Consider the following 18234-nt stretch of genomic DNA (forward strand, 5'->3'; position numbering starts at 1 on the left):
TATTCTAGTATTCCTGGCCCAGTGGGGAGAGTGTGTGACTCTCAATCTCAGGGTCATGAATTCAAGTACCACATAGAGTATAGAGATTATTTAAATAAACTTTATTATTTTTTAAGATTTTATTTATTTATTTGACCGAGAGAGATCACAAGTAGGCAGAGAGGCAGGCAGACAGAGAGAGAGGGGGAAGCAGGCTCCCTGCCAAGCAGAGAGCCCGACGTGAGGCTTGATCCCAGGACCCTGGGATCATAACCAGAGCTGAAGGCAGAGGCTTAACCCACTGAGCCACCCAGGCGCCCCTTAAATAAACTTTAAAAAAAAGTAATCTCCACAAATAATAAAGATAACTATGAAAATGAGTGTATCAAGGAACACAGTGGACAACTTTTACTAAGCATTTACTATGTAATAGGAATAGTTCTAAGCACTTTACATTTATTAATTCATTGAATCCTCACAACAAACCCATACATACAGCATGATTATCTTTAATAATACATGAGAAATAAAATGCCACTAACATATAAAAGTGAGAAGTAAAAACAAAAACTAGAAATAAACAACACATTGATAACTGGCTAATTACCTTTCTAGCATGAGACCGGGGTGGATAAAAAGGAACAAAACAGTTTACAGGGAGAAAATGTGCATAATTTCAGCGATTGAAATAGATGTTTTAAAAGAAAGAAAGATTCAAAGATCAAAAATCAGGGCATACTTCATAACTGCAAACATTTAGATGCAAATAGAACATGAGTAATAAAGTCATTTTGAAAAGTAATTAAGTATATATAACTCATTTTAAAAATCTGTATTTACTAAAATGGCAACCATATTTTTTGGCATGATATAAAAACAGGTGAAAGGATAACATGCATGCATACCATGTCTTTAAAAACAAAGTCTGGGAGGTTTGCTCTATTATCTTTACTCTTAAGAGTAGTCATTGATAGTTGCTATGATTACTGTTAATCTTGGTTTTTAGTTGCTGGTTTTCTGATTTTCTGTTTTATGTAAGAAAATACAAACTTGTGAAATGAAAGATTCACAATCTTTCATTTGTGAAATGAAATGAGAGATTAATACTGACTTCAAAAACAAGGTTATAATTCTACGATTAAAAAATACAAGGTCACACAATTTTAAACAGCATGGTATTGGTGTAAGCACAAACACATAGATCAGAGAAGAAAAAAAATTCAAGCAAATACAAACAAGAATGTTTCACCAAGAAGGTAAAATAAAATAAGGGGCAAGAAAATAATTACTGAACAACTGCCCTTAGTACAAGATTGGGGGACATGGGATGGGCAAATGTCAATTTAGAATCTTAATTCATAACTTAGACTGAAATACATTTGAATTAAAAAGAAATACGATATAAAATTTAAAAACAAAAAATAGTGAAAGTGTAACTACCAAACATGAATTTTTTTGTTTAAAATATCAAGAAGGTAACAAGAGCTTTAACTTTTATTATTCATCAGTATGAGTTCCCTGATGACGAATGAGATCTGAGCCACTACTAAATGCCTTCCCACATTCCTTACAGTTATAGGGCTTTTCACCAGTGTGAATTCTCAGATGTCGTGTAAGATTTGAGCATTTATTAAAGGCCTTTCCACATTCACTACATTCATATGGTTTTTCATCTGTATGAATTCTCTGATGTTGAAAAAGTTGTGAGTTCTGAGTAAAAGCCTTCCCGCATTCAAGACATTCAAAGGGTTTCTCACCAGCATGAATTCTCTGATGTTGACGAAGTTGTGAGCTCTGAGTAAAAGCTTTCCCACATTCCTTACAATCATAGGGTTTCTCCCCAGTGTGAATTCTCTGATGATTAGTAAGCGCTGAGCCACTACTAAAGGCCTTGCCACATTCCTTGCACTCATAGGGTTTTTCACCAGTATGAATTCTCTGATGCTGAACAAGCTTTGAGCTCTGAGTGAAAGCTTTGCCACATTCTTTACATTCATAGGGTTTCTCACCTGTATGAATTCTCACATGTTGAAAAAGTTGTGAGCTCTTAGTAAAGGCTTTCCCACATACTTTACATTCATAGGGTTTTTCACCAGTGTGAATTCTCTGATGGTCAATAAGATTTGAGCAATAGCTAAAGGCCTTCCCACATTCCTTACATTCATAGGGCTTCTTACCAGTATGAATTCTCTGATGTTGAGAAAGGTATGAGCTACAACTGAAAGCCTTGCCACATTCCTTACATTCAAAGGGTTTTTCACCAGTGTGAATTTTCAGATGTCGAGTAACATGGGAGCCACAACTAAAGAATTTCCCACACTCCTTGCATTCATAAGATTTTTCACCAATATGAATTCTTTGATGTTGAATAAATTGTGAATTCTGACTAAAGACCTTTCCACATTTCTTACATTCATAGGGTTTCTCTTCATTATTAATTATTTGATGTAGAGTAAAGAATGTCTGTTGAATAAATGTGGGCATGTATTCATGAGTGAGTATTTCTTGGCTGAAATGCCCACTTTGGTATCCCAGTTGTTTTTCAAAGTGGTTTCTATATTCCAAAATGTCTCTAAAACTGGAGTACTCAAAGCCATGCTTTGTAAGTCCCATTATCTCCCTCTGGCATGACTCTATTTCATAAACTTCCTTCTTCAGAGACAGTAACTTGGTTTCACACATTGATTCCAGATCTGAAAGAAAATGAAATGGTAAATATTCTTACCGCCCTACTCCCACCACCCATTTGTGAAAAGTTAAATTTTATAATAGAAATAGGAAAATTAAAGTGAAAACAGTATCTCATAGTAAATGACAGACAGTTCTCAAGTACATCTGTTTAATCTGAAGAGAGACCCCCAAAATGCACTGAAATTAATGAGATCTAATGCAGAATGTGAGGGAGGAGACTACAGAAAAAGGAAACCACAATGATTCTCAAATATTGATATGCATCAGAATCAGAAGGAAAGGATGGTAAACATATAATACTTGGGCATATGAAAAGATTACAAGTCATACATACATCTATATAAGCATGCATGTATGTACACATAAAAAACCATCATTCTATATGTACCACAAAAAGTGGATAATTTTCTGACCTCCATTAAACACTTCCTGAGAGGAATAAATGCACATTGGGGAAGATTTTTGGGCTCTGTAGTATGATAAAGAATAAATTTGGTCTTTGTCCCTGGTTTCTAACACAGAGCTTCAAAAACCTTCGGAATTTCCCGAGTGATAGGAGTGGTTTTTGCTGTGCTAATGAGGTGACTCACGGCAGATCCCTAGATAGCCGTGGGACTGGTCACCAGAAAGATCCAGCATGTTATTAGAGGGTTGGGACTTCCAGCTACTGGACTTCTGGGGAGGAGAGAAGAGCCAGAGATTGAGTGGCCAATGACACACTCAGTCATGCAAGTATGATTAAATCCCAATAAAAACTCTGTACACCAAATCTCAGTGGACTTTCTGGTTGGTGAACACACTTGATGTGCCAGGAAGGTGATATACCTGGACTCCACAGGGAGAGGGCATGGAACCTCTGTAGCTGGAAGCCTACTAGACCTTGCCCTAAAACGTATCCTTTAGAGTAAAACTGCAATTTTAAGTATGAAGCTTTCTGGAGTTCTGTGAGTCATTCTAGCAAATTATTAAACTTGCAGGAGCTGTGGAAATCCCCAAATTTATTGCCAGCTGCTCAGAAGTGGAGGTGTCTAAGAACTCTGAGACTTGCAGCTGGCATCTAAAGTTAGGGCAGCAGCACCTGGGTGGCTGGCTCAGTTGGTTAAGCATCTGCCTCCGGCTCTGGTCATGATCCTAGGGTCCTGTGTGTGAGCCCCACATTGGGCTCCCTGCTCCGTGGGGAGCCTGCTTCACCTTCTCCCTCTGCCTGCCACTCCCCCTGTTGGTGCTTGCTCACCCTCTCTGTCAGATAAATAAAATCTTTAAAAAATAATAAAAAAATAAAGTGAGGTTAGTCTTGGGGCGCCTGGGTGGCTCAGTCAGTTAAGCGTCTGCCTCTGGCCTCAGGTCATGATCACAAGTTCCTAGGATCAAGCTCAGCAGGGAGTCGGCTTCTCCCTCTGCCCCTCCCCCCATTCGTGCTTGCTTTTTCTCTCTCTCAAATAAGTAAATAAAATATTTAAAAATAAAACAATATAAAGAGAGGGCAGTCTTATGCACAACCCTGTTGTTAATCTGTGGGGTCTACACTAACTCTGGGGAGTTAGTGTCAGAACTGCAGCACTCCTGGTTGTGATGGAAACTGAACAGGTTCCAAAGTAAGGACAAATTGGCTGAAATTTGAAAGAGATTACAGAGGGCGAGCCACAAGGGGGTGGAGCCTGGAGTCAGGCAAGAGTACTGAACTAAACTGATGTGAGTAGCAGATAGGGAAGACTCAGAATATGTTATGTTCCGCTGATTGGGTAAAAATACTGTTTGCCTTGGAATTTTGTGATGCTGATCTTGGGAGAAGAGACTGACTCATGTACCACTGCAGTGGCTGAGAAAGGAGGCAGCTAATGTTTAAGGCAGACAGGAAGAAAATAAGACACAGTAGAAAGTACTGTCATGGAAAAATGACAGGAAGTAGAAGCTGATAGAGTGGAATTCCAACTCTGACAGTTACTCATTGTATGTTCCTGGGCAATTATTTAACCTAAGTCCCCATTTCCTCATCTGGAAAAGGGAGATAATCTTTACCTCATGATTCCTGCGAGGGAAAGGAGTAATTCCTGTAAATGTCTTTGAGTCAAGTGTCCAGCATTTGATAGCTATTATTATGAAAGAATTTCTTACCAAAAATGGGGATTTTAGGCAAATTAAGTGGTTTGAAGATATCAAAATGGAGCCTGTTTGAACATCTCAAGCCAGAAACAAGGTATTTGTTCCAGCATAATCTCGTTTTTTCCTAGCCCCATGGGATATTTCAGCAGTTTACATACAGTTAAGCTCCTAAGTAGCTTTTAAAACTGTCCTCTTCTTTGTGTACTGCCAACAGCCTCTCTTCCAAACCAGAATCATCTCTTACTCAGACCACTGAAGTAGCCTCCCAACCCATCTTCCCACCAAGTTCTCACACTCTTTAATCCGTTCAGCAACCAAAATTAACGTGGCCTGGTGTTCCACTGCTTGAAACCAAACTCCTCACACTCACTGGCAAAGACCAACTGATCTCCAATCCTGACTCACACTCCCCTCTTGCTTGCTCATTGGCCCAGTAACCCCACTTTCTTTCAGTTCTGCAAACACATCAAGCTTTCCCCTCCTAGAAGGGCCTTTACAGGGGGATCTTCCCTCCACCTGGAGTTTTCTTTTCTTTTTTTAAGATTTTATTTATTAGAGAGAGAGAGCGTGAGTGGTGGGGCAGGGAGTAGGGGGCAAAGGGAGAGGGAGAAGCAGATGCCCTACTGAGGAGGGAGCCTGATGTGGGCCTCGATCCCAGAACCCTGGATTCATGACCCGAGCTGAAGGTAGACAAAACCAACTGAGCCACCCAGACACCCTGGAGTTTTCTTAATACATTAAATTGTAAGACCTAGCACTGAGCCTAGTACTGTAGTAATTCTGAAATACTGACAGCACGAATTATTTTTCAATATGTCTACAGTAACAGTAAGATGATATGAAAATGTCTGTGATTTCCATTCATGTCAAAGTCACAGGAACTACTAATACTGCTATGGTTTGTTCCAAACACTACAGTAGGAAGATATGCAATTTTCAATTTGAGTTTAGTAAATATAAAGATGTATTTTTTCTTCTTATCCAAGTTCACGGATTCCCTAAATTCTATTCAAAAGAATCCATAATTAGCAACCTCCTTAAAAACATGATGTCACTCCTCTGCTCAAATCATCTCATTCAGAATAGAATTCAAAGCCCACACCCAAGGCCCACAGGACCCCAAATCATCAGCAGGTACATCCACCTCTCATATGCACCTAGCACACAAACACACAAACACACGTACATCCTGCTACTTTGTTGATCTCCTTTCCCACAAGCCCTCTTTGCTTATTCTATTCCAGTCACAATGGTGGGAGCCAAAAAGCTCCTAATTCGGGGACTTTGTTCTTCCTTTTCCTTTTGCCTGAATCTCTTCTACCAGATACTTACAACATTCGTTCACTCGCTTCCTGCAGGTCTTGGTTAAATTATCACCTCATCAAAGAGGCCTTCTCTAACCTCCCTTCATACCACTTCCCACTATCTGACATTATAAACATATCTATTTTTTCTCCCTCACCCTCTAGAACACAGGCTCCACCAGAGCAAAACTGAATGTTTTATTCAATGCTGTAATCCCAGCACCGGGACCAATACTTACTATACAGTAATGCTCTTCTGGAGCATTTAGGATAAGGTAACACTTTATCCTAAATCTCGCCTTCTCTGCCACGTCTTCGTTTCCATTATAGGCCTTTTCATTTTCCCCAACATCGTCATCACAGGAGGTGACGGCAGTCACTTGCAAGCCTCCCAACTATTCATTCAGTACGGATTTTCCACTTCTGCATATTGAGCCTCTGACTTTCCGCTGAGCTCCCTGATTCTCTTTACCAGACTCTACTTGGTGGAAATTATTCATGGATATATTTTAGCACTACTTTTTGACTTCCAAGTTCTTAATAGGTGACATGATTAGCAAACAACAGTACCTGGCAGGCTCCCTTGCACAAATCAGTAAATGAAAAACACTGGGTAAAGGAAAAATGCACAACCAACTGATAAAACAAGTCACTGGCAAGTAACACTCACGAAGACCAGAACTTGGAGGAGGGGCAGTGCATATGCGCACGTGCAGGCAGGCATACACACAAAACATTTAGATGAGAGGAAGAGAAGCAGCAAGGAACTGAATCTAAAATATGGGTAAAAGTGTTTTTTTTTTTTAAAGATTTAATTTATTTATTTGACAGACAGAGATTACAAGTAGGCAGAGAGGCAGGCAGAGAGAGAGGGGGAGGCAGGCTCCCTGCCGAGCAGAGAGCCCGATGCGGGGCTCGATCCCAGGACCCTGGGATCATGACCTGAGCCGAAGGCAGAGGCTTTGACCCACTGAGCCACCCAGGCACCCCGGGGTAAAAGTGTTTTATTGGAGGGGAAGTGAAGAGCCCCTCCTATTTGAAATTATGGCAGTTGTTGGAGAAGAGTAGCAGAAAGAGTAGTAAGTGAGAGAAGGAATGAAATAGGTCATTTGTAAACTCATTCTAAGAGGACTTGGTCTTTTCCCCACAAGCCTAGACAACACCTCAAAGGCGCTGGGTTTACCTGTGGTGCCTTGCTCCTGCCCAATCGCTTCTCACTCACCTGAACACAGGCCTCTTGTCAGCTCTCTGCCAACCATCCAGGGCTCTTTTCCTTGTTCCAATAAGGAGATAACTTGAGGCTTAGGAATGTAAAGTCCTGCTCGCAAGAAAAGATATGGGACATGGTTACGCTGTGGGTAAACCAGATCCAGAAATCAGATCCAGTCCCTTGATGACCAAAGAGGAGAAGCCACTACAGGAACAGCCAAAGAAAGAGGACGAAGCTTCTGCCACAGTCACTGGAGTTGCCCATTTCCAACTCTTCCTTTGCATTGCAGCTCAAACCACTTATTTGGGAATAGGGAGCAGAAATTCAGCCGGTAACTTGAAAAGCAGCTGGGAAATTCACTGTGGAAGAAATATTCCAGAGGAGAACTCTAAATTACTGGTAGAGAAGCCCTTACCCATTGACAGCAGATTGCTATAGTTCTCCAACATCACATCTCTGTACAAGTCCCTCTGACCAGGGTCCAGGCACTCCCACTCCTCCTGTGAGAAGTCTACAGACACATCACTGAACATCACTGATCCCTGAAACAATAAACATATGTATTACTTGTGTAATAAAAGAAATAATCAGAGACTATTGCACTTGTATTGTGGGGTAAAGCAAATGAGTGACTGTATTGTATCACTCATAATCAGTATCTCTGGATCTTAAAAATAGATGCAGGAGTAATTAGTTTATTTTATAATAACATATCTAGAGGGCGCCTGGCTGGCTCAGTTGATAGAGCATATGACTCCTGATCTTGGGGTTTTAAGTTTGAGCCCCATGTTGGCTGTAGAGAATACATCCAAAAATAAAATCTTTTTTTTTTAAAGATTTTATTTATTTATTTGTCAGAGAGAGAGGGAGAGAGCACAAGCAGGCAGAGTGGCAGGGAGAGGCAGAGAGAGAAGCAGGCTCCTAGCAAGGAGCCCGATGCGGGACTCGATCCTAGGACCCTGGGATCATGACCTGAGCCGAAGGCAGCCGCTCAACCCGCTGAGCCACCCAGGCACCCCCAAAAATACAATCTTAAAGAAAATCTATGAATAAACTTAACCAAAGTTGCGAAAGACCCATGCTCTGGAAACTATAAAACACTGATGAAAGAAATTACAGATGACAAATAAATGAAGATATTCCATACTCATGGACTGGGAGAACAAATACCATTAAAATGTCCGTAGGATCCAAAGCAATCTACAGATTTAATGCAAGCCGTATCAAAATACCAACAGCACTTTTCACAGAACTAAAGCAAACACTCCTAAAGTTTGTATGGAACCACAAAAGACTGGAATAGCCAAAGCAATCTTGAAAAATAACAAAACTGGAGGTATCACAACTTCAGGCTTCAAGTTAAATTATAAAGTTGTAATAATCAAAACAGTATGGAAAGGGCACAAAAATAGACACCTAAAGCAATGGAACAGAACAGAAAGCCCAGAAATAAACCCACAATTATGTGGCCAGTTAATCTTTGATAAGAGAGGAAAGAATATACATGGGGAAAAGACAGTTTCTTCAACAAATGGTGTTGGGAAAACTCAACAGCTACATGCAAAAGAATGAAACTGCACCACTTTCTTAAACCATATACAAAAACAAACTCAAAATGAATTAAAGACCTAAACATGAGACCTAAAAATCATAAAAACCCCAGGAGAGACCACAGGCAGTAATTTCTCTGACATCAGCTGTAACATCTTTCTAGATATGTCTCCTGAGACAAGGGAAATGAAAGCAAAAATAAACTATTGGGACTACGTGAAAATAAAAAGTTCCTGCATAGCAAAGGAAACAATCAACAAAGGTTGCAAAGGCAGCCTATAGAATGAGAGAAGATATTTGCAAATGACATATCTGATAAAGGGTTAGTATCCAAAATATATAAAGAACTGATACAACTCAACATCCAAAACACAAATAATCCAATTTTTTTAAAATGGGCAAAACACATGAACAGACATTCCTCCAAGGAAGACATACAGATGGCCAACAGATACATGAGAAGATGTTCAACATCACTGTTCATCAGGAAATGTAAATCAAAACCACAATGAGATATCACCTCACACCTGTCAGAATGGCTAAAATCAACAACACAAGAAACAACAGGTGTTGGTGAGGACATGGAGAACAAGGAACCCTCTTGCACTATGGTGGGAATTCAAACTGGTACAGCCACTGTGGAAGACAGTATGGAAGTTCCTCAAAAAACTAAAAATACAACTACTCTATGATCCAGGAATTGCATTACTGAATACATAATACTAATTCAAAGGGATACATGCACCCCTATGTTTATATAGCAGCATTATTTACAATACCCAGATTATGGAAGCAAGCTCAGTGTCCAATGATAGGTGAATGGACAAAGGTGTGGTATTTATATATAGACAATGGGATATTACTCAGCCATAAAAAGAATGAAATCTTGCCATTGCAACAACATGGATGGATTTAAGGAAAAATAAGCAAGTCAGAGAAAGACAAATACCACATAATTTCACTCATATGTCAAATTTAAAAAATAAAACAAACCAAAAAAGGAAAAAAAGAGAGAGACTCCAAAAAAAAAAAAAAAAAGACTCTTAACTATAGAGGAAAAACAGATGGTTACTAGAGCGGAGGTGGTCAGGGGATGGGTGGGATAAATGAAGGGGATTAAGAGTACACTTATCTTGATGAGCACTGAGTAATATATGGAATTGCTGAATCACTATATTGTACACCTGAAACAAATATAACATTGTATGTTAACTGAACAAAAAGGGTAATCAGTTTATTCTATATTAAAAACAAACAAGTTCCTGACTCTATCTATTGAAAAGGCCTACAAATAATATTCATCCAGTAGGAATAAGCACCCCTAGTGTCTAGATTGTAGTCCTTAAGTATCATATTCAAATAAAAAGAACCAAGGTCCTTTGGGGAAAGAGATGATTTCAGGATTGAGTCAGAAATGCACAAGATGAGTCTGAACCTTCTGTTGTATCAGAAAGCAAGAGAGCTATCAAAAACTATTAGAATCATGTTACAAGGACTCAGGTACCAATTTGAAGAGCCTCTCAATGGCCAAAAATGGTATAATTTGAGGATCTAATATAATGGACCTATAGATTAAAAAAAATGTTTAAATCATGAGCTCATAACAACAATGAATTAAAAATCCTTCTGGTCACCTTTTTAGGATTCTAAGAAACTAACTCATTATTCAAATATTCTTTCCTAGACAGACTATCCTTTAGGGTAACCAAACAGTTGATGAGAAGTTTCAATTTATAAAGAGTATTTCACCTAATCTATGAAGAATTAAAATATCATTTTAAAATTAACAGAATTAAAATATCATTCTGCAACCTCTAATCTAGACAGTACCCATCAATGATGGGTAACATTACAAAAAGGAATAGAACCATATATAATGTGCCTCCTGATGGAATCACGTATCACCACCTATGACACACTCATGACAAAAAAAAAAAAAATCCCATCTGAATCTGATCAAGCATCTAGACTTAACTACCAATTTTCAGGAAACAGATGATGCCACAGAGATGCAATTGGCAAAATCCAAAGCGTGGACAAATGAACCATTTCTTTTTCTTTTCTAACAAAAACATACACAGAAAGAAAATAGATGGAAGGGGTACCTACAAAATAAGAGACTCAAAACACCTCAGTGAACTGCAGTGCACAGTCCTTATTTGGATTCTAATTCAAATAAGCAATTAAAGAATTCAACAATTATGAAAATTTGAACACTGGCTAGATATTGATGATACTAACAAATTACTTCTAACTTCTCTAGAGGGAATAATGACATAATGGTTTTTTTTTTTAAATAATCCTTATCTTTTAGAAATACAATTTGTATTTTCTTCAAAATAATCCTGCCTATAGGAGTGAGGGCAGGGTAATGTGCAAGGAAGAAACAGGTATCAGTATAAATGAAACAAGATTGACTCGGAGGTGAAGCTGAATGGTGAGTATATGGGAGTTCTTAACTCCTCTACTTTCCTATGTCTGAAATTAATTATTATGAAAGTTTTTAAAGGGGGGTGGTAGAGAATAGAATATCCGCAAGGCTCTAATCACACAAATAGCATTGCTTTAAACAAAATTGTGATATAACTGTTGTGGGATAAGGAAGTAGAGTGTGATATAGCAAATCTAAATGCACACATACCTTGCAAAAAAATAACTACAAAATGTCTAAAAATTTGATTAATCAAGATAGCAATATAGGAATATTCATTAAAATATGGATATATTCTATTGTAAACAGCTAAAAGAGATGCGAGTATCTCCCTTTAGGGAGTATCTTTATTTCTGAGATTAAAAAAAAAAAACTGGTGAGTCATATGGAAATTCCTCATGACCCACACTTCCTGTTCAACTTCAAACTGAAATTCGTTCATGGATGCCCTAAAAGTCACAGAGACCTATAGGATCAGCTACCAAGACCACAATCTTCCAAGCTCATAAACCAGGAGATGTCGCAACAGTCTAACATTTGGAACTACCAACATCACTTCCTATTCTATCTCACTGGTAGATACCGATCTGTAGAACAAACCCATGTTTGCTCCCAACTAAGCAACTTGTACTTCTCCACCTCTTCAAGTCACTGGAAAGGCTAAGTTCATTCTACAAAACTACTCTCATTTCTTTTTATAAGAATTCATTTCCTTTCCATCATAGCTCCTGGGAGAGGGCTGAGAATAGAGATGCGAGAGGAAAATATTAATGCTGGGTCAAAAGAAGAGGGCACTTAAGAATGGTGATGTATTATCTGGTTAGACTGAGTGGGAAAGGAGACCAAGGATCCTGAAGGGGAAAGGGGAACCTGATAGCCAAAAATGTTAGGAGTAGGAAAACAAATAGTCACATGACCATTAGAAAAATTTTTTCTTTTTCTTTTCTTTCTTTCTTTTTGAAACTAAATGTCAGGAAGGTAAGAAAAAGCATCAACTCACCTGGGCCATGGCTTTCAGTATTGCGGGAGAGGATGAATCCTTCTTGGGGCTGTTTTCCTGAGAAAGGATAGTATTCTGAGAAAGCAGACTAGGGAAGCAAAGGAATGTTCTAGAAAACCACACTAGCTTTCAGCTGATCACTCCGAGTCTTATGATGTAACTGCGGTTAGTGGGAGTATGGGATAAATCCTACTTCTTCAACCCCAGAAGTCCAAGGCTTTAGCTCTAGTAAAATGGATCCTGGCTAGTGGATTCAAAGGAATACGGACTCCTATTCCCTCTCCTTCATCTGATTAAGCCAGGTTCTTGCCTCAGCCAAGTGATTCAGGCCAGACCTTGTCCCACTTCAGTGAACCCAAAACAGAGCTGCTTTGACCTGCCTGAGGAGATCCCTCTTCTGCGGTCCTCACTCAGGTCCTCAAGCAAATTCACCCAAATGGTATCCTTTGTCCAGGAACCCAGTATGCTCTGATCAGAAGGACTAAGACTTCCCTAATGAAGTCTTCTCTCTTCTCAAGCCCAAGACAGTCTGTCAACTCCCATCCCCCCAGAACTCCTCACCTCAGCCATACACAGAGGCACTCCTCATTCTTACCCTATAGCTGTTTTTCTAAAACAACAACAACAACTTTGCCTATATGTTTTGCCACGTAAAACAAGGTGTTAACTTTTATGGCTTTTTTTAAAAGATTTTATTTATTTGACAGATAGAGATCACAAGTAGGCAGAGAGGCAGGCAGAGAGAGAGGAGGAAGCAGGCTCCCCACTGAGCAGAGAGCCCAATATGGGGCTCGATCCTAGGACCCAGGGATCATGACCTGAGTCAATGGCAGAGGCTTAACCCATTGAGCCAACCAGGAGCCCCTACTTTTATAGCTTTTTAAAACTAAAATTTATGGCATCGATTAGTACAGTGAAACGGACATTCTGATTACTAAAATTAGACCAATTTTGTGACTGAAAGGAACCAGAGGACTGTTTATTTTCCAACTGTGACTGAAAGACTCATCCACAGGCAAGAAATTAACTGGCCCAGAGAAGCTTAATAGAAGTTATGGGAAAAAATAAAGCAGTTGTTTCCTATGGAGTACTGGTTTTCTAATGGATTTGGGGGGGAAACTGAGCCACACAGGTGCCCTGGTTTGACATTTCTTAAACAGAGTTCCCATATGACTTAGCAGTCTCATTTCTAGGTATATACTGAAGGGAACTGAAAACGTATATTCACACAAAACGTGTCCATGAATGTTCACAGCCGCATTATTCACAATAGCCAAAAAGTGGAAATAATCTAAATGTCTTTCAACTGACGAATGGGTAAACAAAATGTGACCTATCCATACGATGGAATATTATTCAGCAATAAAAGGGAATGAAGTTCTGGTAACACACCATAATATGGATATACCTTGAAAACATGATAAATGAAAAAAAATCTAGTCACAAAAGGCCACATATCATATGATTATCTAGGAAATTTGAAGATACACACATATCCTATGGCCTGGTAATTCCATTTGCATGTTTATACCCTAGGAAAGCATGCATATAAAAACATGTTTAGGGAACCTGGGTGGCTCAGTGGGTTGGGCCTCTGCCTTCAGCTCAGGTGGTGATCTCAGGGTCCTGGGATTGAGCCCTGCATCAGGTTCTCTGCTCAGTGGGGAGCCTGCTTCCCCCCTTGCCCCCGACTGCCTCTCTGCCTACTTGTGGTCTCTGTCAAATAAATAAAATCTTTAAAAAAAAATGTTTAGAGCAACCCTTTTAAGTGAACCCAAAACAAGAAAAAATGAATGTCCAAATATATAACTGGGGTTTATAACAATAAGGATAAGTCTAAGAAATGCAATATTGTAGTAAAAAAACAAGACTCAAAACAATATTACCCAGCACAATTTAATTTCTATAAAAGACAAAACTGTATTACTCAGGGATGTGTAAATATATAATAAATTGATTTTTTTTTTAAACACAAGAAAATACGTTATCACCAAAGTCAGAATAAGGGTTCCCTAAAGAGGTGAAGAGAATAAGTTTATTCTGGGGGCAGGAAGAACAGAGGCTTCCGGAGGGCTGACACAAGTTGTTATTATATAGAGGTTCCCTTTATAATTCTTAAACTGTATGTCTATATTTTAAACACTTTTGTGGAAATATGTAATATTCAGGAATTTTTAACCAAGGAAAAATTAATTATCTAATAGCTACAAATTTTAGTGAAAACATAAAATATGAAATGATAAATGCTTTGAAATTCTGATCTTGAAAATAATGTATACTGTATACACAGGAAATGTGTTAGAAGGAAATCGATCAATATTTGACAATGGTTGTATTTGGGTGGCAGGAGTTTATTTTGCTCTCTGTAACTTCCCATTTTCCAAATTCCTTAAAATAATCATATGTACGTATGTATGTGCGTGTTTAAAAAGAAGCAAAAGCTTAATACCCTGGAGAAATTGAGCTATTTTCTAAATTAGTAAGTGAACACTATGTAGAAAGAAATGAAGGGAACTGTTGGGATCTGTGTGAACACCCCTTGAGGTTCCCATCATTTTCTTTAATGGAAATTTGTCCAGGTCACACAGATGAGAAACAACGCCATCCAGAAGAAAAGCTTAAAAAGGACCCCCCCCAACACCTTTTATTCGGCTTCCTCAACATTCATTCCTCCTTCTTCCTCTGGGGACCTAACTGAGAAGAGCAGAGCTGAGGAACCAGAAAGGAATCATGAGATGCCAGGCCTTTCTTGTGGCCCAGACTGACCAGAGCAGTAGTAGCTCTGGACTCACACCTACCCTCCACCCCCATGGAGAGGAGAGATGGAGAGAGGTCAGAGTCTAGGCTGTTCAGAGCATTCCTGTCTGAGCATGTCAGAAGGGAAGACGTTTCTGCTGTCCAGAACCAAAATCTTCTCTTGACCTCACACAACTACTGGGACAGCACACACTACCACCCTGGCAACAGTCACAGGCACCCTCCAACTGCACACACGGTGCCACAAAAAGTTACATGTTCATACTCACACGTCCTCATAAAGCCAGACATCCAGTAGGCTTAGCGTGCTAACATGCATACAAATAAAACCACACACACACACATACACTCCTCAGATAACACTCATGACCGCATAATCACAGATTCTTTACACTCCCCATCTCGTACACACAATGTCACACAAAACGAACACACACTCACAGAACCGCCGTGGGGACAGCCACACCTTACACACACGGAGCCTCACAGAACCACAAACCTACAACAGGGATATCCAGCCACACCTGCAAACAGAGGTTCGCGCATGGTCAGTCGCAATGACACACCCACTACAGGGACAGACAATCACACCCCTACACAGAGCGCCGCACAGTCACATAAGGTCACGGTCGCACACATGGAATCCTGTTCCTCCCTTCCCCCAGTCTGACGAACTCACACGCGCCCGAGACTCCAGACCCGCCCAGACCGCCCCTTCAGGCTGCTCCTCCCCAACCCACGGATGCACCTGCGCAGCCTGGTCTAGCCCCCAACACTTCGGCCGCTCACCTTGTAATTCCCCTTGCCGGGAGGCCGAGGATCGAGCAAGCGAGCGAAGGAGCGGCCCTGTTCCTCCGGAGGCCTCTGGGAAATGTAGTCCGGAAGCAGGTCGGCTCAGACAAGATGGCGCCTGGCGGTTGGATTTCCTGCCGGCGCATAAGCCTGGGCCAAGTCGATTCCCCTGCTCCCCTCTCCAGATCGCTGCAAAGGGTCTTCTAGATCCACGCGCAGTCTCCGAGTCAGGTTCCCACAGGAGACAGCCCACACATCCTGGAGATAAGCTCCCTCTATGGGCCCTGCTAGTGCCTGGGAACCACATGTTTCTGAAGAAACAGAAAAAGGTTGCTACGTTCCCACGGAAGTTGATCCGAGCCGCAAGAACTTCTGGGAAATGTAGTCTAGAGGTGGAAAGGGTGAGACCACTTCCATCGAGCTTGTCTTAGATGACTGCACAAAGCTTGTCCACAGTGAAGAGTGGAGCCCCACCCAAGACTCTTTTGGAACTTGTATCTGTTAACCTTAAAAATAAAAGTAAGTTATTTTACCACCAAAATGGGTTTGTTGGGAATAACAGAATTGCAATTCAGGAGGAGAACGCTCCGCTAAAGTGGTAGACAAGTCCCGCTAACAAAAAAGAGAAACAACTCTTTCATGGAAAAGGAGGAAGTTGGAAAATTATTTTGAGGGAAAATCCATTGGAGAAAACCAGGGTAATGATGGTTTATCATTGGCGAAACTGCAGGGGTAGTCAATGTGTTGTAGGTGAGGCAATTTAGGAATATTAGCTAATTTAGGAACATTTTCATCACCCCAAAAAGAAACTCTATACCTACCAACAATCACTCCCAATTTGTCCTAACCCTGCCAACCCTAAGGAACTCTAATTTACCCTCTGTATCTACAGATTTGCCTATTCTGAACATTTCTTATAAATACAATGTGGTCTTCTGTGACTGGTTTCTTCACTCGGAATAATGTTTTCAAGGACCATCTGTGTTGTGGCATGTATTTTTTATTAACAAATTCTATTGCATGGGTATACCACATTTTCTTTGTCCACTAATCTATTTATAGGCATTTGGATTATTTCTACTTTTGGCTATTGTGTATAATGCTGCAATGACCAATTGTGTGCAAATTTTTACATGAATATACATTTATAGTGTTCTTGGGTGTATGTATAAGAGCGGAATTACTGGGTCATACAGTAACTCTATGTTTAATATTGGCCTCAAAGAATGAGTTGGTAAGTGTTTAATGCAATAACTTTTGAGGACTTATTTTGCATAAGCTTTACATGTGTTTTCCTTAATCTTCCTGATATGGACGATCTTCCTATGGCACTCCTGAAAAATATACTGTTATCAAGATTTTTGATGATGTAGAATATGTTGTGGATAGAGCCCATGTCCTTAGTTCAAGATCACAGATGGTAATTTTCAGGACTGGGATTTGAATCTCAGGCTTGTCATAATCTGAAACATACAATCTTCATAACTAGCCATTTTATTTCTCATTTTACTGTCTTCCTCATAGTTCTTTTCTGCTCTCATATCTGTAATAGCTGCATCTATATTCTTATTTCTTGTCCTAAATAATTCTCATGAAACTCTTCATCCATCAAGTCCTATTTATTCTACTTTATTTTCTTCATCCTCTTCTACTCATACCAGGTTCAGCCAACACTTAAGTATCCTTTGGGGGTTTGATGGGTTGATGGAGGGAGGGGAGTAGGGGATAGACCAGATGGGGGAAGGGTATTAAAGAGAGCACTTGTGATGGGCACTGGGTGCTATAGGTAAGTGATGAATCACTGAACTCCACTCCAGAAACCAATATTACACTGTATGTTAACTAGAAAAATGTAAGTTAAGAAAAAGTTTTAGCTCTTGAAGTTAGCAGTTCGACCCATTTTGAGTTAATTTTTGTAAATGATGAGAGATAAGGGCCCAACTTCATTCTTTGCAGGTGGCTGTGCTGTTGTTGCAGCACATTTATTTAAAATCCTGCTCAATTTTTCTCAACTGAATCGTCAATATTGATTGATCTTATAGATGTATGGGTTTATTTCTGAACTCTTAGTTATATTCCATTGATCTGCGTTCCCATCCTTGTACCAATATCATAAGTGTGTGATTGTCCTTATAGTAACTTTAAAATAGAGAAGTAGGAGTCCCCCTACTTTGTTTTCCTTTTTCAAGATTGGTTTGGTTCTTCTGGGTCTCTTGCAATTGCATATGAATTTCAGAATCAGCTTGTCAGTTTTTACAAATAAGTCATCTATGATTCTGATGGAATTGTTTTGAATCTATAGATCAACTTGGGGAGTACTACCATCTTAACAATATTAAGTCTTCCTATCTGTAAACTCGAGATGTTTTTCCATTTGCTTAAGACTTTTAAAATTTGGGGTGCCTGGGTGGCTCAG

General features: G+C 39.7%; 1 protein-coding gene across 1 annotated transcript; it reads right to left on the reverse strand.

Moving 5' to 3' along the window:
* Positions 1-381: 381 nt before the first annotated feature.
* Positions 382-12321, reverse strand: ZNF383 (zinc finger protein 383). Its single transcript, XM_080829517.1, has 4 exons — positions 12270-12321; positions 7703-7829; positions 7300-7395; positions 382-2672 (listed from the first exon to the last, which is right to left on the reverse strand). The coding sequence occupies exons 1-4, from the start codon at positions 12276-12278 to the stop codon at positions 1477-1479; spliced, it is 1428 nt and encodes a 475-aa protein (XP_080685643.1). The 5' UTR covers positions 12279-12321; the 3' UTR covers positions 382-1476.
* Positions 12322-18234: the final 5913 nt, after the last annotated feature.

The sequence above is a fragment of the Martes martes genome, assembly GCF_963455335.1.
Source record: "Martes martes genome assembly, chromosome: 17".
Lineage (NCBI taxonomy): Eukaryota > Metazoa > Chordata > Mammalia > Carnivora > Mustelidae > Martes > Martes martes.